This window comes from Pezoporus flaviventris, unplaced genomic scaffold (genome assembly GCF_033815535.1).
Source record: "Pezoporus flaviventris isolate CSIRO_AGI_PZ_B2104156 unplaced genomic scaffold, CSIRO_AGI_Pfla_v1 ptg000066l, whole genome shotgun sequence".
Classification (NCBI taxonomy): domain Eukaryota; kingdom Metazoa; phylum Chordata; class Aves; order Psittaciformes; family Psittacidae; genus Pezoporus; species Pezoporus flaviventris.
Genome location: NW_026892614.1, coordinates 22594377 through 22616868, shown reverse-complemented (window position 1 = coordinate 22616868; position 22492 = coordinate 22594377). Strand labels below are relative to the sequence as shown.

General features: G+C 39.8%; 1 protein-coding gene across 2 annotated transcripts in view; it reads right to left on the bottom strand.

Annotated features, from left to right (window-relative positions):
- The window catches only part of PLEKHG1 (pleckstrin homology and RhoGEF domain containing G1), a 121031-nt gene that overhangs the window by 47793 nt on the left and 50746 nt on the right, over positions 1-22492 (bottom strand). For both annotated transcript variants that reach the window (XM_061471573.1, XM_061471572.1), the window contains exon 2: positions 2149-2678. In XM_061471573.1, the coding sequence (XP_061327557.1) occupies positions 2149-2678 (530 nt within the window). The remainder of the gene's footprint in view (positions 1-2148; positions 2679-22492) is intronic.

Below are 22492 nucleotides of genomic sequence, written 5' to 3'. Positions count from 1 at the left end.
CTTTCCTCCATCAGTTCTCCTCTTCATGTATCTCCTCAGTTCCCACACACTTCTGGGGCAGCAGTTGTCCTTCGACCTTTCCCCGGTTCCCCTTTTCCCATTCTCATCCCATTTCCTAACCAGCTGCCAAAATCTGACCCATGTTTATCTGGAAAATAAGACAGATCAAGCTGCTTCCCTTCATCTTAATTTGGCTCAGCACCAGCCTTCTGGCTGCCAAACTAAATGGCCTCAAGTCATAGAGGCCCAGATAATCAAATCCCATAAGGCTACAGCACAGCTACAGATGTGTGTGGAGTCTTTCCATTCTTCTCATAACCCCCACCCTGGGTTAGGTAAATCACTGCAGTATTGCTAAGGTAACTTGTAGAAAAAACAATACTGAGAAACATATAAAACGGGCTCCTCCCTAATGTGCTTCCAGTCACACCTCCCTTCCCTGAAGCCAAGCAAAAAACATACTACACAGGCTGAAGTAGCTGGTTCCACATTGTCCACAACCATCTGGAAAGGAGCTCCTTTGAAGCCCTTGGATCCTCAACACCTGCCTAAGAAAAGCACCACTGTCAACCATTCCATCTCTCAAATAGGCTGCCTAATGTCACACAAAGCTTTCAAGATTCATTATTTACTAGTTACTACATGAAATACGCTTGGGCATTTCACAAGTAAATTCCTCCAGTTCTTTCATAATCTCAAGTGCATTTGCCTCATTTAATCTACAAGTACGGTAGTGATGCCTAAGTTATTTCTAGTAAGCATTTATTGGCCTTCCTCATTGTAGACAGGATATCTGTTTTTAGGTCTTAATAATAGTTTTCAGGTTCTCAAGTTGTTCAGTTTACTGCATGGCAGGATGAGTAAGGGCTAAAATTTCTAAATCAGTGGAGGTCATACCTAGTGAGCAGTGACTATGCTCAGAAGCTGGCTTGCTTCTGTAGTATAGGGCAACCTTAAACACTCCAAAATGAAACTTAAGCAACAGCAGAATCTAGTGAAACAGCACCAGCTATAGAAACCAATGAAGTCTTGCAGAAAAAGCATTCTTTTTGAGAACTTTGGGGGGGGGGGGGGCATGGTGCTCATGTTTTGTCACAACATGCATTTTTGTTACCAAAGCCTGAGCACTTTTTCCCTGCTCATTGCTTGGGGGACCAGACAGGTTGGAGCTGCAGGTGGATAGATCATCTCCAATTGACTGATACTTTCTTTTGCAGACAACCTCATACAGCTACCTAAAGACATATATTCTATAAGCAACACATTAAACTTGTGCCTCCAAAGAAATCCTTCCTTTGTACATAGACTTCCTTTAAGTACATAGACTACAAACAACAGACAAGGGACTTAATTGTCATCTTCAAAAACACAAAAGAACATGACACTAATGGCACAGTTACAAGTACATGGAGTAAGAAGAACGACCCACAGAAGGACTCATCCATATTTTCCCCTGTACTAGGAAGGAGAAATGGAAAATACTGTTAGGCTGGGGATTGGACTAAAATCTCATTGCTGCTAATAAATGCTACACGCATTTAATACTAATTCTGAATTGGTGATCCTAATAAATAAAATATAATTCCTTCATATAAAAAATAATAGCATTTTCCAGCAAATATGCATGCCATATTCAATACTACCTGCCAAGGGCATGGAGCTAGCAGGCAGCAGCTGTGAGCTGCACGAAAGGGAGGGAGAAAAAGGCAGGAAAAAACTTGCAAAGCTAGGATTTGGGGGTGGGAGGGAAAGAATCAATAGAGTGAGACCCTTCAAATAAAGCATTTAAACAGGCAAAGAAGATGTCTCCTGTTTGCTTCTTGCTATACATTCTAGGAAACAGAAAACTGTACTTTTTTTTTTTGTTTGTAAATAAATGTTATTGCAAGGAGTTTAACACTCTGCTCAGTGCTGCTGTCAACTGTAGGACGGTTGGGTTTTTTATTTTGTTATTCATGAACACATAGTAACAGCTTAGATATACCTAATCAATTAAAAACTAGAAACACAAGAGAACAATGTTACACTAATTTATTAAGACCAGCAGGTGCCAATTCTATTTTCAGGTCCATTTTTCCTGCTGTGAAATCAAAGAATGTAAAAATATCATTCTGGAAGATTTAACACCATCCTAACCAAGACTCCTACCTTGACAATGCTTTTTAGATCCTGCACATACATCCTTTCCGTCTCCAGAATCTCCTGGACAACTCTGTCTACATAGAGGAGCTTGGGACTGGTGGGCTCTGTGACCAGGGACATTGCACAGTTTTTGCTTGCTCCTTTTGGCTCTGCTTTCCTTGGCATGCTTAGCCTTTTTTCAAGGCTTTCTTCAGGATCCTCTTGCTCTGCAGAGTTTTTGCGCAGTTTGGAAAATCGCCTGGCTGGGACCAGTTCTAGCTTGATGGCACCTGCTTCTTTATCCTGGTTGAACAAGCCCAAGTGACTGTTTGAAACCAAGGTCATTCTGCTTCCAAAGGAGCAGTGGCTGTCCCTGGAGGAAGCAGAGGAGGAAGTGGAACTAAAGCTGACGGGACGGTCACTGTCCGACAGGTCCATGGTTTTTTTTTCACAGTAGCGGAAAGGTCTGTTCTCCTTGTGCAAATCTTCCCCTTTTGTCTTGGCGTCAAGGGCCTCTGTCACAGCTGGTAAATCATCAAGAGGTAAGTGGAAGTCATCTAAAAAATAAAGAGAAGATGGGGGTTTACTGTTGCTGCCCCACATAACATGAAATTTGACAACAGATACTTCTAAGGCTTTTTGTGTGAAAACTGCCACAACCTTATTTTAACTTAAAGGCAACCAGAATAATGCAATTTGGGGGGCACTGTGGGTCTAATGATTTTTAGGTGGCGGGGAACCCCCACTGGGGGCTACAACAAAGGCACCACATGCCTCCTACTCATGTACGTCTCCGACATGTCCTTCTTGTGCCAGCGTGCTGGGCTTGGTGCTAGTGCATGCACTGCCCAGGCTCAACATAGGAGAGAACTAAGACTCGAAGATTTTTCCCTAAGGTTAAGAAAAAAACATCTGTCAGAAGCAGTCCCTGTTACTTCCAAACTGAGCATTAACCCTGGTTTGGAGGCTTTGGAAAACTCTGGAATCTCACAGTGACACCGGACAATGTCTTTGATTTTTAATACTGTAAGGATGACAGTTAAACTAAACCTAAAAGCAGTTGCCAATTACCAGCCCTGTGGCTTGTAGAAAAACACTAAAACTGGAATGATTTCCCAATGAAAATAATGTAGTTTCTGGGGAAAAAAAAAAAAAGTAAAAATAAAAAAAAAATAAAGAGTTCCCGCAGGAAGGAGCGTTGCCAGTATTTTCTACTGGGAAAATAAGTCATTCTAAAACTGTTCAGTTTGAGACAGAACATTACCTCCTGCTGAACTGACCCAAAGCTGTTTGTCAGATCAGTGCAACAACAAAATAAGATGTCTGTCTTCCTGTCGGCATTTCAATTCTACTTCTTTTTCATTGCCAAAATGCCCTACAGGACACTGTCCATGATGCAATGCAGATTTCTTTCTGGCCAAGTTGTGTGTGATGCACCATGAGAATGTGCAAAAGCAGCTGCAGGTAAATTCAATACTTCAAGGTCTCATGTCAGTAAGAACAGTCCACCCAAAACATCTTGCCTCAAACAGCTTGAAGAATTTAAAAATATCCCATGAAAAAGGGAAACCTGGGGCAATTTAGGAAGAAAAGCAACACTGAAACTACCCACACAGTGGTAGCTTAGTCCTTATTTTACTCCAGCGACAACCTCATTTTTCAAAAGTCATACTGGCAATTACAGCTCCAGACAGCAGTTTCGGTAAAGAAACCATAAAGCCAGTAAGCTCCAAATTGAACCCGCCCAGCCTTTAAGGTGGCCCTTCTTAACCTGAGGCAGACTTGCCATGCAATTACAAGCAGAAGCCTCCTGGCCCCTGCTCCTGCTGCAGTTGATCAGGATGGGGGAACATTTCATTCAAATCAGAAAGCCACATTCTCATTTTAAAAAATAAATCCAAAGCAAACAACAAAAAAAAAAAGTGTTTGATTTATTTGACTGTGCTGAATGCGTAAGATTTTATTTGCACATGGGTAATTAATATTGCTATTTCAGTGATGATAGTATTAGCTTTTTGTTAAAGGAAAGCATTGCCCTCAAGGTAACACATAGAATTACACTGAAAGTAATTTGCTCATTACATGGGTCAGAAATTGGCCATTAGATTAAAAATCTAATTGGGCACCTCTGTAACCCAAGTTTTACCTTTAAGTCTGAAAATCTATAGCCTTTCTTTGTGACAGTTTCTTCTGGTTTTGCAGTATAAAAGCAAATTTTCTTACCGTTCTGTAAAAAACTACATCATACACAACTCCAAAATAAAATATAAAGCAATAAATCAGGAAAATATTTAAAACTGGAGAGCACAGTGAAGCTCTCTCGTTTCTAAATGGGTACGGACAAAGATGTTTGCCTTTCTATTGTTCATGATAAGAAAGCATGCATTTTTGATAAGGAAGAATGTATTTTCGTTACCAGCTTTGGATCATTTTTCATGTTCAGTTAGAAAGCACAATGTTGCTGTGCAGATAGATGTAAACCCCCTTGAAAAAATGCACAGGATAAGCAAGATAACAGGGATATCCTTCCACTAACTCACTCCAAGATATTTTACTAAAATTACATGACAAAGAAACATCTGATTAGCCACATTTACGAGGGAAATAAAGAGTTCCTGTGACATTCCATTATTCCATGCTCCTTTCTCCCCACTCCACTGATATGCGGTCTGCCTCTTAGATAACCTGAAGGCATTGGTATGTAATGTTTGCTTCACAAACTTTGCCAGGTTCATTAATACAAAACCCAAACAAATCACAGTTCAGGTCACCTAAATTGGAGTCAGAATAAATGTTATAAGCAGATTTTTCATAAGACATACTTGTAGCCAGAAGCATTTAGAAATTTTTACATGTCTTAGAAAAATAAAACAAATGAAATCCCTTATTTTCTTGTTTAATAGCAATGTCACTGCTTACAAAAAAAACCCAATCAGGATTAGTTGTAATAGTTAAAATGGGTTTGGTCTTTAACACCTGTATTCCCTCTGACCTTGGTGAACCCCAGGCACCTGCCAGGCATGGTTAATTAATTGCATGCAACATGTTTAACTTAAGTTCCTCCATTTTTTATACAAATGACAATTCCTGTATGTTTCTACATAGACTACACCAAACAAACTATGGCTACTTGAAAAAGTCTTGGTCCTTTGTGCTCAAAGCTTCATCCTGATTGCTAGCCTCAAAAGTTACGTTTTGCTTCATTCTTATTTCTTCTTCAATTAGATGTAAATCAGTCATTTGGCTTCTCTGTGGAGAGTTTTTGCTAAAATTTTACCCACTGCATCTCCTACCAGCAAAACTAATTTTTTGAGGGTGCAAGCAGATGGCAGGCATTGCTCCTGCAGAGCAGCAGCAAGGCATCAACACAGCTGATGAACCCAGCAGAAAGGCAGGATGCGCATGGCAGGGGATGTCAGTGTGGCACGAAGCCAGGAAGCAGCTTCCTTTCCTCAGCTGGTGAGTCCTCTTACCAGCACTGTGCACCCTGCCCATGAATGTCAGGGCTTGGGGACCAGTCCTGGCTCTGCCTAGCTCTCAGTATCTGCCTCAGCTACAGATAGCTGTTGCAAACCTATAGCCCTTCCCAGTAATACAGGATCTTTGAATCTTCCAAGGCTTCACAGGTTATCTTCACAAACACCTCTAAGACTAGGCAGCATTACCCCTACTGTATTTTAGGGTGGGTATTTTAGATGATTTCTGCAGTCAAAAGTCTATCAGGACAGGCAGCAGCTGAATCCAGTTCATTGCTCCAGCCACGTGCTCATCTCCCTTGCTCTAGTCAGGGTCTGCATTTGGCTTTTCAGAGCTCCGGTGAATTTTTAGTGCAAAGTAACTTCACTCTCACACCATGCGCCTGAGGACTGTACCAACTGCCTGATGTAAAATTCACAAGTGAATTAATGAGAGTGAGGGGAGAGGAGAAAGAGACTCCCCCGAGACTGCTCTCCGTGTATCTTAAGTGATCCCATGCCTTTGCGAACCCTGTAACCTCTTAGAACCTGCTGCCTTTGATACAAACTTACTATGAAAAGGAAGTTCTTTTCTCCCATACTCTGTGGGACAAGCCCCCTCCACGCCAGCCCCAATTTCAGCAGCAGCACCACCAGCAGGTAGGTGCATTCACCCGAACTCAGGCTGCAAAACTGCGTGTAGCTGTAGGTACCCCTAGACCCTTGCAGAAGCAAACACTCTGAGCAAGTCTTGAATGCGCTGACCCACGCCTGGCCTGGTTCACTGCTTTTTTTGTTCGGCATTGTTTTGTTTACTGAGCCTTTTCAGTGATGAACCAAAATAACATCGAGAACTTTTGTGAGCTGTGAATAACGGTATTTAACTCAGTCGGGGGGGGAGGGGGGGGGATGGGGGGGGTGGAGACACCAACTTAAATTTGCATACTTTAATTAAGGAATAACAGTCATTATTTGTTAGTTCAGCACTGAAATGAGGATAATTACTACTTGTCCCTACTCACAAGGAAACACGCTCGCCAAACAAGGTCATTTCTTGTTTGTGCCTTTGCATGAATTCAGTCAGCCTTTTCTCCCCAGCCCCTACAAACATCCCTTCTCGCTCCTGCTTCCCATCACACACACACACACACACACGCACACGCTGGCATGGCACAACTCCAGAACGCTCCCCAGGAAGAACACCAACACATCCTTACTCCACACCGGTGCAAGGGCAAAAAACCCCCACATTTCACAACAGGCACCTAATACTAGTTGTAACATTGAAGGCACACACAAAGCAACTATCTTGGCTCCTGTTTCCTTTGTGCAATCATAAACAAGTTCTCACCAAAAAATGCATACGCTTCTTCTATCACTTGCTTTTCTTTAATACCTCCTTCCTGTAACTACATTTGTGGTAATGATAAATAGTTTTCCATTATCTCTGCAGCTTTGGCTACTCTAGAAGATTATCACACAATAAGAGATAAAGTGCTTTAAGTCAATTTTATATTTAAATACAAAGTTCCCCAAGCCCTATCTAAATATAGGTGCCTATTTCTCCAAGTTGTTTACTGCACATGACATTTTAAGACGTGCTGCATGACTAAAAACTCACAAATCAGTTTCTACTCCTAATTAGTATTGTTGTTGCCTTTCTCCTGGTATGAAAGGAGCACCTCAGATGTTATCTACAAAACATATGAGTAAGTCAACAAAGTCAGCCTTACCAGAAATTACAGGCTTCACATCCTCTGGAAGTTTAGCTACATGAAAATAATGAGACTACAAGAAATCTTTCCTGCATTTTCCTCGAGATATTTTCCTATTTCAAATAAAGCATTCATACTGGGAACAAAATTAAGCAAGACTGTTTAGAACAATTTCTACATTCAGTATCAAATTCAAATGTTATTCAGCTGCCTGAATGAGCAAGATTAAAATACATTTGCTACAAGAATCCCAACATCTGAAATACACTCCCCATGTCCTCTGCTCTGAATATCATCCAAGTGAAGGTCAGCAGATTGTTTTATTACTAAATCTTGCATATGAATGCATATAATTTCTAAAACGAACAGCCTCTGTGAACAAAACCATGTTAGAGAGCTACAGTATTTGCAGGATTAGATCTCTAGTTTGAGCTGTCACAAGCAATATGCTGCCAAGAACGTTAACTGAACTTTGAGCAACAAAAAATCCCATTTATTAGAAATCTTACAATGAGGGGAAAAAAGTCACCAATTAATGTGCCTCTGTCAAATTTCTGTCCCCCTGTGTTCCCTCCCTCCTCCCCCCCCCCCCCCCCCCCCCCCCATATTTAAAGCAGAATAGCCTCTGTCACAACCAAGCAGGCTAATGTACAAGAACATTATTACAAGGGAAAATCCTCTGCGACAGTATCTCACCACTGAGGAATGTCTCTGGCTCCTCACACCCAGGACGAACAAGTCCTCTCTATTTTTCCAGTCCTCTTCGAGCAACTCGCAACCTACCTGTGCGGCAGAGGAGAGGCGCAGGCTCTGCCTTCAGCTGTTCCCGAATTACCTCATTGGGCACTCAGGTAAAATGAGAAGCTCTTACTAGTCTGTACAGCTCCTTAGCCAGAAATATTGCATGAGTCAGCTTTTATCTATCAAAACCCTAAACACAAAGGCTTTACAGAAACCTGATTCACAACTTTCTCACCGCCTTTTTCCCAGTGCACGGACAGTCTTCGGCATCGCTAAGAGCCTTAAATGAAACATGACATCATGCAATTCAGGGACAGGACAATGGGCATCACTGTGGTAACTTTCAAATGCACGCTTCAATGAGTAACACCCACTAACTTCCATTTTTCCAGGCACAACATTGAGAAAACATCAAATAGAGCCCCCACTTCCACAGCATTTATTATGCTTTGTTCCTTGATTTGCAAACAATATGGATAAGCATGTAAAGCAAATAAATCACCTGCTGGTATTGTGAAATTGCTGTGTTTATGTTAGAAACTGCCATGAACCTGTAATGCAATAGGATGATCCTTGGCAATAGGACCAGTCTGGACTCTGTTCTGCCCTAACACAAACAGGATTAGGCTTTTGCAGGGTGCTTTCAAAGCTTCAGTATTTTGTTGTTGTTGTAGGGTTTTTTTAAGAGAGAGAAGAAAATGTGAAACCATCAAGTGCTCTGTGATAAATCACAGTGAAGCAAAGGAAAAGGAAAAAGAAAAAAGAGTGTTGTGGGGAAGGGGACAGAATAGAAAGAGAGAGAAGAGGAACAAAGATGAAGAAACAGAGAGAAGGAAAAAAATTAATATAGACTAACTGGTGGGAAAGCTGATGGCTCTCTTGGCCTATGGAGGGTGTGGTAGCATTTCTATCTTGGGGCTGGTAGGCAAAAGAGGTCAAAAGAGTTTGCAGCTGCTGACACCACCTTCCAGGTGGGCTCTCACAGCTGTGTCCTCAAACCTAGCACACAAAGAGATGCTCCATCTTTAAAATCGTACTTGAAATTCACTCCCTCTCCTTGCATGTAACATGGTCTCAGCTTCATTCTGAGTTTTCCTAAAGAGTTTAGTCCTTGAACAACACCTTTCAGCTGGAAACTGGATGCAGAAAAGGGAAGTGAAAACAGCCTTGAGACCATTCATAAAACTGTGAAACACTTTGATCTGAATGTCAAGGCTGTCAGGGTGAAAGTCCCTCTTACCCAGGCTAAAAGATCAGGTGTTTACAACCTGTTGCCATGCTGCCTTGTCTCAGATCATTGATATGTGCTCTTTCACATACATTCTCCAGTAATTTTTGAGGCTTGCTTTGTTTGGTTGTTTTTTTATACTTAGATAATTGTTAATACTTCAGACAGAGACACCATGTATCTGTAAGTCCTGGGTACACTCAGGCACAGCATGGCTGTTCCAGTGTCCTAGGTGTATAACACAGTGCAGCACTCAAGTACTCAATCAAAAAACCTGAATGTGACCAATGTACCATATATTTGCTATGCTCCACATTCACACATATTTCTGTCAGGAGCTAATGATTCATTCCCCTTGACCTCTACTTCCTCACACCTTGTGCCCACCTTGCTTACGGAGCTTTTATAACCTCTGAGAGAAGTTTTAACTAACTCCTGAGCAGACCTGTAGAGCATTAACCAGCCATAGGGCATTGCTTGTTCACTTCTGTGAAATCCTATGATACACAAATACTGCCATCAGTTTTGTCATTTAGAAATGACAAGCATTCTGAACTCTCAAATCCAGTCTGGTGTCTGACACAGGGGCAGCCAGTGGCAGAGAACTTCACACATCTGCTTCAGGAGGCTAGGTATAAAAGCAAGGGCTGCAGTGACGCATCATGAGCTTTAGCAGCTGGTGTGAACCAGCACAGTGAGCTTTCATGAGTATTGCTGTGGGTGGAGGGGAGAGGGGAACAGAGCTGAGCTCCTTGCTCTGCCTTGCTGTTCCATCATTGCACATCCACATTTGACCTCACTTCTCTCTTACATCCCCATGTATCGGCCAGTAGAAGTTTACCCCGTACATGAGGATTTCCCCAAGAACAATCCTTCACCCTCCATCACTTTAAGCATGCATAGCACTGAGAGTTGTCAGTACAGGGGTTTAGAAACTCAAGCATGTTTGTTTTACTGTCTAATGTGCATCGTCAATGAAACAATATACGCGTGCCAGAAAAGTCATGGGGTTGTCCTGTTTCTCATTTTCTAGCCTTTCACATCCCAAGTTTAGCTTTTGTTTATTTGCATTGTCTTTTAGGAGCTGCATCCCTCTATTTGCCCCATCCTCTGCTCCCTTCCCATTGTATGCACAGAGCCAATATGACCCCATTATTAATGCCTTAAGATTAGGAGTTCAGAGTGTGACCTGTTTTATTTTGGAATAAAGCCTGTATTTTTTTAAATTTGAAAAATAAGTGGAGTTTACAGAGGTTAGGAATTATGTTATTCTGTAATTCCCAACTGGCCGAGGATTTACTGAAGAAGTAAGTTTTCCTCAGCAAAATTTTTTAAAAAAAAGGGCAACAAAAAAACCCAACCCCTACCCCACTCCCCTCTCCCCCCTCCCCCCCCCAAAAAAAAAACAACAAACCCAAAACAAAACAAAAAAGAACAAAAAAAAAACCCAAAAAACAAAAAACCAAAACCAGAAAAACTATAAGTCAACCAACCACAGGGTACACTGAGACTTAAGGACACACTGACATCTTCACTGAAAGTGCAATGTAATGTATTAATAACTCTCTGCAATGCAGTAGCTATTTAATCTGTATACAGTACTGCAGAGACACCTAACAAAAGGAACAAGCCATCACATGCTGCTGATGTACTGCAACACAAATAGAGCATATGGATCTAGTGCTCCATTTATAGGCCTTTTAAAAGGATTGGTTTTCATCTCCTTGTGAATTTTGAAGGTTTGCTTCTCTCCTGTTTTAAGAAAGATGGCCTTATTCTGTTCTGTTCGCAATCAGAGCAAGGGAAAATTCAGCAAGGGCATGTTGATGTGAACACACATCAGAGGAATAATACCCTAGATAACAATGCAGTCAAAGATTTTACGCTCTTTTCTCCCCAGCCCATGTTGGCGTTTAGTGAAGAAGAATAAAAATAAGTGTTCAACATGATGCTGCTTGAATGTTTTAGTATTTTTACATTCAAACTTCAGTGCTGGCACTCAAATTAAATTCCACACAGAGTCTTCTTTCTGCCCAGCACTGTACAGAATCAGGTCTTGCTGCTGGCACACTACTAGTGTCTTTCCATCCTACACTACATCACTGTAAAAGTGCTTGGACATCAGGTCTGGTTTTTGCTTCTTCCTGGATTTGTCTACTGCTCCAAGCACGCATCCCATCATGCCAACATACTACTGCTAAGGCAAGTTTTCAGCTTCACCTAATCTGGCTAAAATTACTGCTGAAGCTTACAGCCTTTCAAAGCCCATTGCAGCAGAAGCACACTGAAGGTCTTGGCTAGGCATCTCCAACACAGTTCAAGATGCTTGCTGTTTTACAGGACATTAGGATCTTTTTAAGATTGAAAAATATTAATGGTCTCATAGCTATCAATGTAAAGTAGCAAAATAAACTTAGAGAGGGAAACATGTTTCAGTAGAGGGAAACATATCATCTAGGAATCATTCTTACCAGTTACAGTAATAAAACTTGTGTGACCACAAATAAGGTACCTTTGTACAACTAGTATCTTCCAATTTAAAAAGAATTTGTAGCTATAATATCTAGCACAAGGAGATTAATTCTTTTAAATTCATTTTAACAGTCTGTTGTTCACTTCTGCCACTGAATTTTCCATTGACTTTCAAACCTTCCCAGTGAAAATCCTGCCTGAAAAAAAAACACATTTTGTAAAAGCCAGTTCTCTGGAATAGCTGACTTTGTTGGATGCCAAATACAAGTGAGTTTCAGAAGTTCTAAAGAATTGATGTGTTATTTTAAATCCAGCTAAATGATTTCTCCTGCTTGCTTTTAAACTGGAGACACTTACTGGAACCTCCTCTGCACTTCAGGAAGTTTAGCAACTAGAATTTTGAAACAGAACTGAAATAGTAACACCAGACTCATACTACCAGATGTTAGCATTTAAAAGCTGCAGAAAGTAGTATTTACATCCTGGGGAGAAGAACCCTTCAGTTCTACCCAGGTTGGAACTAAGACATATTGATCATCTGGCTTCATCGCACACTGGCTCTGGCATTTCAAGTCATCATTCGTTTTCAGATGCCCACTCCACTAAAAGGGAATAGTAGGTGTTATTTTTAAGGTGGCATTATAACAGTAAGCTAACAACTCTTTCAGAATTCCAGTTCAATAGGAAGCTATTCAATAAGAGTTAAAGGACTCAGGACTTAGGAAATTACTGCAACAGATTTCTGCAGCATACAATAATTAGCGTTTTGAAATCTCACAGCACTTTGAATGAAAATAAGTAAAAAGAAGCCAAGCAGGTTTTCAAGTTTAAAGCAGTAAAATGTATCACAGCTCTTCTCAATGTGCTGTTTACATAGTGGAGTAGAGAATTTTACAAAAATACAGTCAAGACAACCAAGACTGCTAAATGGTGACAAAATGACTGGTCACAGCAAAAAATCAAGGAGTCTTATTGCTGCGAAATAAAATAGACGTGAAAAAAACAGTCATCCTAAATCTTCTTTTTTCATTTTCTATTGATGATTCTATCATTTCCCAGCTCCCATTTAACTTGATTTTGGTCTGTCTCTACCACTCCCTTCCCTTCCTTGTCATTAAGCTTTAAGGTATCTCTGTGAAAGCCACTCCAATAGAATCACATTTGTGATGAAGAAGTGGCTTCACAATGATTTCAGTTGCTTTAAGGCCATTCTGCAGTGTGTGCAATACTTCCTACTACTTTTAGCTGTTATTTCATGAAGACAAACCACTGAGAACAAAATTCCTGTCTCAAACAAGCAATGCTTTCCTTAGAGCTTCTGTAGGCAAGAAGCAAAGCAGGAACTGAGATTGAGATCACTGCCGTGTTTCTGTACAGAGAATTGTAGCCTCTGCACCCACAAACAGGTGGTGTTAATGCCTGCAACACTTATCAACAGACATATCGGTATTCCAAATTAACGGTGCCAAGAGTCACACTTCAGAAGCTACAGGGCAAGAAGCAAATAGATTAGAGGTTTGGACTTGCCTATGGTGAACATTTGGTGCATAATTCACAGCAACCGACTTCCTGAGTCATAAGCCTTTCTCTGCTCTTTCTTCTTATGTCATGGTTTAACCCTCAGCTAAAACCAGGACATCTTATAAGAATAATTACATGCTTAATTCAAACCAGAAGGACAGTCATTTTATCAAATCTCTATATATTGTTATATATATTGCAGAGCCCCTATGTCTTCTTTACCAACAGCTACAGAAAAATAACCCCATGGACTTAAAAATATTAAAATGCTCTACCATGCCCGTTCAGAGGTATTTTAATTTAATTTTATACACAAATGACACCCTAGAAATAGTCAGTGAAAAGGGATTTTCAAATTTCTACTGACCATTGGATGCATTATCCAATTTTTTGAAGTAAAAAAAATCCCAACAAACACAAACAAGTAAGGGGCATGAAAGCTCATTCGTATAAATATACCATTATATGTTTTACAGCAAGATACGAGAAAGATTAATACTCAGGAAAAACAGCAGATAACAACTGTGTGCTGCTATCCTTCTGCTTTTCTGACCTTTACAGTCAGTACCATATTACTTCTCTTTTGCAGCCTTCAAACGCTGTTACATTGGCCAGTTTTCAGACTGATTGTTAACTGTAATAAACAACAGCTAAATCCATTCATGTGGCCGAAACAAGCGCTGGTATTCAGTAAACAACTCAGATGAGCTTTCTCAGTGTTTAGATCAGAGACAGGAAAACAGAAACTTCGACCCTTATTTAAATCCTGTTAGTACAGCAAAGGGAGTTATTTTTCTTAGATTTTCTTTCATGCTGGGTCTTTCTTCCAGATAGGGACATTCAATCCCACCATTATTCTTGTTTGGGTTTTCCACTTGTTTTCTGTGAGAAAGGAGTAGCAAATCCCTCCTGATTTAAATATTAGAGCTGGGATCAAATCAAATTATCAAATCCAAAACATACAGCCTGGACTTAGAGAAACTTAGCCACAAAGTAAAATACTATGGTCAAATATGAGTGAAGGTGGGGGCTGAGGAGGGCAGGATGTATTAACTCTGTGGTGGAACTGCAGGGTTTTCCAAACAAGTCATGCTAGAAAACAACTCCTTTTGTTGTTCCTGTTTTTAGAGAGAACAACAGAGGTTTCTCAACTCCATACCCTACACACACCAGATCTTACAAGGTAATTTGGTGCATGGTTTAGCATTTAAGAGCCATTCTCACAACTTACCCAGAGTCTCGGTTTATTTTTAAGACACCTCACATACTAAACCATTTATTTTCTTTCAAAACCTGCAATCAAATTAAGAACATCAAGCTGTAAATCCTCAGCTAACTTGTCTTGTGTTATGCACATGGTTTTCCTTAAATTCAAATGTTGCCTTCCAGCTTCCCCCAGAGAAAGAGTTCCCTTAACATTCAACCATGAAACTCATCTGACAAAGAGGCGAGGGGAAAAAAAAATCCTTCCCCTCTCTTTTCTTCTCCCATGGGCACACTGCTGAGCTTTAAGATCCCTGCAGGGAATTCACCACCTACAAGCATGAAGCTGATACAGCAAAAGAGCAGGGTGGAATAGCTAACTGCCCCTAGGCTTCTTCTAGCCCTGTTACAAGGAGGCTATAAGCTGAAAATCAGTTTGCCTTGGTCTGCCCTGACATCCCAAGAGCTCCGGGACTTTTCACGGTTGAACAATGCTGCACATTCACTATTGAGCTCTGAGGCACAGAGACACACTGAGAGGCCATTACATTGGTATTATTCCACTACGTTCAGCCTGTTACCACAGCTATTAGCTGGCGTGCTCACTTTTCAAATCCCCATCTCTTTGGAAACCCTGACTACCATTATTTTATTACAAAGAGGCACAGGTTAAAAGATGCTTGGCTAGGCATTTTACTACTCTCCTACCTACAACGTATTAGTCGTGTAGGCAGACTTTCAGTAACAGGCATCTCACTTATACAGTTATATAGAAATTCTATTGCTATCGGAATGTTTTATTAACAAAGACTTTGGTAAAAGATCTGTGAAGTTTGTGTAATTTGAATCAGTAACAGAATGCAAACAGATGATCGGCCATAACTATTTAGTAAGATACTTGAACTGAATCAGGGCATGCAAATAATTTCATTAACTATATTCAGCAAAACAGAAGGGAGCTCTCTTTCATGTCATTTTTCTTCTTTTGCATCAATTTCTATATACAGCTTTAGATTACATCAGTTACACTTACTTCTACATCCAAGAGCATTTATTTCTCAACAGAGTAAGCTATAAGAATGGCTATATTCTTCCCCAGTACAAGTAACATGAGAAGAGCAAAACAGGTCACTTTTGCATTGATTGCTCAGCAATCACTTCATAGAGTACCAAAAGATATTAAAAGTTCCACTCCAATGATTTTTTCAGTGAAAAAAGTTCTTTATGAGATAAAACCAAAGGACTTGAAACATTTTAAATCTTTAAACTATGCACAGACTCTGCCAATTATAAATTCATTGCAAAATATTTTGAAGGTTAGAAAAACAATCTGGGAGAAACATTCCCCTTCTGATGAAATTAGAGCAAAGTTCCTTGAAAACAATGACAAAGGCTTATGTCACTGAAGGCCTGAACACCATTTAGCAAGAACAGTCAAATTGACTGTGGTGGTATTGCTGTCTTTTGCATGGCAATTACTGTAGCTGACCCATACTTAGAAAAATGCAACAGCAAAAGCTGGAAGAGATCCATTGCTAAACCATGATGTTCACATGTGCATTCATGGGCCAAAAAGAATGAGTATGGATAACAGATGACCACGGGTGAGAGAACTTCCACAGCAAAATTACCAGACATTGGAATCACAGCGGTAGTGATAGAAGCATCTCTCAACAAGCACAGCAGAGATGCAATGGAATTATCAGGAGGGGGCTTCAACATCAGTATTCCCTTTTGCCTTTTAAGGTACAATATAAAGCCATTTTTAGAACTTGATGAACAATCTGTGTTTCTAGAAATGAAACATTTAGCTTGACAGAGAATTGCACAAACTCTAATCCAGTTTAATCACTATGTTTAATGTATGTTGATTTTGTTGTATATGTGTTTTCCTTACAACTTATTCCTTCCTAGGGGAAGAGGGGTTACCTGTGTTAGAAGAATATTCAAGAGAAAGTCCTGGTGCTGCAGATAAATCATTAATATTTTTGCATCTGCTAATAACTCTGTCTTAGAAGAATGCTGGATGGAAAGAAAGGTAGAATGGAAGTCCTAGCCACTTAATATCTTAACCAGTCTCTACTGCCAATTCATAGGATTTTGAGCTGTGATCTTCCATTTGATTGATTTTCTTAGCAGTCCCATGCTACCATTGACATACAGGAATGGGATTAAAACAAATATCATCAGGATTTCTCAGATTTCTTATTGGAAGAAAAAGGGTTTTTTTGGTTGTTTTTTTTTCAGGTTCCACATAACTTGAAAATGACAGTTCTACTCCAAGTTAGTTCAAGATCCAAGATAGTTCAAACTCCAAGTCTAATTATGTCAGCACTCTGTCTCTTGCATCCAGAGTGGCAAGAAACATATTTAAGATAAAAGACCTGATTGTCACGATTAGCAAACAGGAAAACAATTATGGAGTATGCACTGAGTGTGTGACACTCGAGCCCACCATTTCCCCCCTCTATTGACATTCCTTTCTCTTATGTTTGCTTTTTTCTTTCTAAACTAACATAGTTGGTTTAGGAACATATCACTGATACTGGATCTGCTTTGAGCCTGTAATATTACTCTATACATAGTGATGTAGGAATTCTTCCTTAGCAGTCCCTCTTGTTCTTCCATTTATTCCCTTTGTTACAGAGATGAATGGGAGTGAGAATTGAGAGCTTATACTATTAGTTTAAACAAACTAAACATCTCCATATTCATTTTAAGAAAAATAAAAGAATAAATAAATAAAAAAGTCTTAAGACTTGCCAAAGTGGACCAGAAGGTATACGCATGTAGCACACCAGGGCTTCCAAATTTCCAAAGTGCTTAGCCATGGGCTTTTCTTATATGAGCTTTAAGGAAACATTTATTGAACTTATAAAGCAGACTAGCCATCCTACTAATATGTATATATTAAAAAAAACATACTTCTTATAACTAGGTATCAGTAGCCCAAGAGAAAATATTTTTTTACCCACTTAAAACACCAGCTGTTCTTTGTCACTGGGATGCACCACATTAATCACACAATAGGCCAAATAAAATGTTTGGTTGAGATTCCATTTATATTTACATCTAAAGCTTTAAAATTAAATAAACGGTTTCTGAAAAAGGAGCTATGTTTTAACCTGCAATAAAATTTAAATGGCTTTGGCATATTTTCTGTATGCATGTAAGTCCCGAGTCATTAATGTGAACGATTTATCCTCTACCATCCTCACAAGAAGCGAGTTGGTGCCTTACACTTGAGCTGATACCCTGAGGTCCATCTCATGCATTTGGTTAGATGAAAAAAAAGACAGAGTGAAGAAAAGTTCATAACAGTGAACAAAAGTTATGCTTCCCAAGACTATCTGATACCACAACTTATATGGGCTCTTGACTGGAAAATTGATAGCAGCCATATAGCTCATCAGCAATTCCCACTTGAAATGGAAGTGACTTAGTACATTTTAAGAAGCAGAAATAAAGCATCACAGTGAAGGCAGAGATCATACACAATAAAAATTTAGCAGTTTGCAGTTTGTCTGGTAACTTTGAGGTTCATCTCACAGAGCTTTATGTCACAGCAAGGGAATTAGACCACAGCCTTCAGAACAGCCTTTTGCTGAGGGTTTCCAGGTTTGTTGTCCTTTGTCAATGCTATGCACTCAGGGCTTGAGGCAAGGGGAAGCTGAAGGAGTATGGTAACTTTAGAAAGCAGGTCCTGGAGCTAGATATTTAGCTTGTGAAAAGAACCGTAACTCATTGAATTTAATAGCCAACAAAAAAAATTTTAATAGCTGCTTATTGCAGAGCTCAGTTTCCATCTGCTATGGCTCTTCATTTGCCATATTGGGAACAACACTAGGTTCTGCCCTGCTAGGCCCATCAGTCACACTGCACCTTCTGCCACAAATTCTGAGCTAGGGCATGGCTGGTTCTCCTCCAGCACAGCTACCTGGTCCCACTGGCAACAGAGGCCCCAGCTAGTGAGTCCATAGGATCAGGAACAGGATTGTGCGCATTTGGATACTTTTGCTGCAGTAGATAGACCCTTATCTGTTCTTAAGTTTAGTGTAGAAGCCATCTCACACGTGTTTATATGTCATGTAATCACCGCAGTGTCCTCTGTCACTGCAACATACTCAGAAATGTACTTTTTGTGCCATAAGAAGAGAGAAAAATCTTTCAACTTTGTGGATGTTTAAGCATTACACATACATAATATAATAATCATCTGTTGCCAGATGATACAGCTTATTTTGAGAGAGAAGGATGAAAACTTGACTTCTTGTCGTACCACACTCTTACAACCCTCCACTTTTATTAGGAAAGTACAGAAAAGGTTGAGTAGTTTTGCTGTAATGTTATGCCTTCCAAGTGTGATAAAAGTAGGATTGGTCTTAGGTTGCTGGAGCTTAAAGGTTTGATGGATATAATACCTCAAGTCAGAAAACAGATAAACCTACTCTTCAGCACACACATGCACGAGTGACTCAGGACACTCCTGAGCTTGGGGTCAGAGACAGTATGCCATCAAAAAACACTTAGCATGCAGATCCTGTAAACAGATTCCTTTCTGAATGTTTTAGACTCCCGCATTTCCCTGCTTGTCACAGTGGTAAGGGCATTTCAGGATCTTCACGCAGAGGTCAATGGTCTTGACTTTTCAAACCTGCCTCACTTGCTGCCACAAAGAGGAGGAAAGGATAGTCTTGACTTTGTTGAGCCTACTTTCATAGTGAAGAATCAGTGGTTGAACTAATTGCTAGTCAATTTTACAGTTGTATGTAAAAGATGTGTGAATAAAACTTTTAAAAATTAACCTTTTATTACTGCACATCACATTCAACAGGCAATCACATGAAAGAAGAAGAGGTTCTCTCTTTTATGTTTGGGGGTCTTTTTGAGTGTGTAAAAGTCTTTTATGTAAGTATACTCCCCCCTTGTTGCGTTAGGCCCAGTTTACACTGATCATAAAGAGATGTTTGCTTCTGTAGTTGTTACTCTATACTTCAATCCCCCATCTAAAACAACCGTGCTTGTAAAAACAGACATGTCAAAAGGTTAAGAAATGAACAAATAGATTTTCTCAAGCTGTAGAAAAGCAGCTGACAAACTCAACCCTCTAGATCACAGGAGAGAGGCATTACTAAAACAAATGTCTGGTATTGCTTTAAAATGGTAATAAAGAAGTGGATTAAATTAATATAACAAAGAAATAAACCACTGCATTAAAGAATAATTTCAATTTGAAAAACTGGGTGATCTCTAAGTAGGAAGAAAAGCGTCTTAACTGATACATGATTTAGTATATGCATTGCAAAGACAAAACAAAATCCATTATAATAAATACCCAATTTGAGTAAGCACTACCGAAACAGTAACTACAGCATATTAGAAATAATCATGTACCAAAATAAAGGTTGCTCAGATTGGACTACACTCATTTTATATATTGACATATTCATTTATAAGAGACGTGTATCGAATTTGTAATGCTCCTCTAACTATTCGATACTTTGCTTTCAACATTTGGCTTTTGTGAAGGATGCAAAATGATCTGTATTTTTTCCTCTGCTTGTACCGTTTAAACCAAACAAGACTTAAACAGAAAGTTACCTTCTTTGGCAGGGTGGGGAAAGGGATTTCCTAAGGCCTTTCTTTTCTCCTCTTTCCTCCCCACCCTTCACTGAATGAAATTAAAGGTCAGTAAGCATTCAATGAAGTGGAAAGCCCCAGGTTATAAAAATAAATGAATTAGAAAAGCTATCCAAGATTATAATAACTGAACAATCTCTAGACCACTCTTCAAAACCCAGACATGATTGTGGAAACACACTTGGTATCCTGACATTGCTAGCAAACATGATTAAAGTATATTTATATGCACTGTGAAAAAAACCAAACGCATCATACACAGGCAAAACATAGCTCCCCGTACAGTGCTTTTGTCATACCAAAGATTAATCCCTAAAGCAAAAATCATATAATGCATTTTCCATCTGCTGTTGTTCTTTTGCTCTCAGACACAGGAAAAATATTTTCTTACTCCTTTTGATAGGCTGTAATAAAAGAGTGATCTGGTTTATAGGCAAGTCAAAACCCTTGAAAGAAGATTAAATGCTAATATGAGAATATCATAGCCAGTGGGCAAAACATATTCAGGTTCTTAATCTTCAGACCAGTTCAGTCCCAGGGCACTCTTTCAGAGTCACTTTAAATCCCTGTAAAGCCCACCTGTGGGCTTGCCTCTCTCCTCTCAGTCTAGATCACATACTCTCAAGGCCCATTATTGCTCTCAACAGCAGTAATGGTCCTGTGGGCTCCCAGCTCAGCTTTCACCTGTACCAGGCTTCTGCTCAAGTTTGGCAGCTGCCTGCAACTGTTCATACCAAAGCAAGGGAGTGGCAGGAATACATGTCCAGGGGCTACAGGGGGAAGAGGGGTGTCCCCTCTCTTGCTGCACCAAAGTGTTCGTAAACCTTTGGGAGAAGAAAGGTACCTGCACTCTGGAGCTGCACAAACCATCAGCTGTACCCAAAACTGGACACCTGTTTTTTGCAGGTTAAATTAGAACACATGACTGTTTCCTTACCTATCGAAGGACCTTAGGGTAGGGGTTGCAATCTATAAAAAAGTACAAGAAAAGAGCTTGACAATAGACAGGCAGTCTGATGGACTATGGCCTCTTTTCATTCTCATTTAAATACAGGCTTAGCTTCAGGCATACAGTTTCATTGTTTTAACTGGATGTATAACATCTAACAACACATGTCTAAGTGCACACACAACACAACAGTTTCTTGGTAGATATTGCTTCCTATTGTCTGATTCAAGCAAAACAGAGTTGCAGTAAATCTCAGTGGCTTCAGAGGTACAGTTTGGGAAATTGCTCCTCCTGTTAGAGCTAGCTCCTTCGGGCAGTGCTAAATGCATTCTTCTCCTTTCTTCTCACTTTCTCCCACAAAAAGTATAGCTTCACTTCAATCGACTTTCTGCTGAGCATTTACATTGAGGCCAGGACATACAGGTGACTTATTTCAAACCATAGAAAGGTAATTAAGTGTTTTCCCCTGAAAGGCAGCCAGTTAAAGGGAAAATGCTTCTGCAAAGGTTTTTGTAAAATTAATCAATAACTGTTTATTTTCACAGTTAGCAATTTTTAGAGAGAGAAAATCTCCTGACACAAAAATGAAACCAGGCTTGTATGTGAGACTATGATCTGCCTGATCTTTGACTAAACGGCTACTTATGCTTTCACATGTCTCTGGGCAACACACTTCCACAAATAAATCACTAGAGATAAATCAACATTAATAGTAGCAGGAATAAGGTATTATACTGACACAAAAATAAAAAATACTTTGCACTTTTATGGTTTCTGAAAAAAATCAGCATAAAACTTCTCTGAAAAACAAACTCTACAGTTTCTCTTTGTATCTTCCTCTTACCCCTACCCCCACCTCAAAGAGAAATGGCAAATGAAATACCCAGGAATAACATACTTAGCTATAGAAGAATAAAAAGCTATGTTACAACACTATATCAACCCACACAAAACTGCAATATTTGCCACTCAAGTAGTGAACTGAAGATAGTTGGGTACATCACCGAGACGAACAAGCTGCAAGGGCCAAAGGGACAGATCATCTCAGCTATGATGGGATTCAACGAATACAGGAAAAACTCTCCTCAGAAAAATTTTGGCATGAAAATACAGGGTATCAGTATTTGACATTTTTCTTGCTACGTCATTCTTGGAAATTAAAGTTACCTTAGAAATTAAATGAAGTATCGCAGTAAACTTCCTATTTCAACTGACTCAACAGTCACTAATTGCTAACTGTAGTACATTATATCGCTGTCCCATGACAAAAAATGGTCTGGTTTTAGGATCTTACAGAAACTCCAAATATTGATGAAAACCTATGGAGGAAGCAGGCAAAAATGGGAGAGATGAAAAAGGTGAAAGAAAAAAAGAAAGGCTTACCCTTGCTTGTCCTACAGCAAATGCAGATTCGTTGTCACTGGAGGCATAACACTGTACACACCAT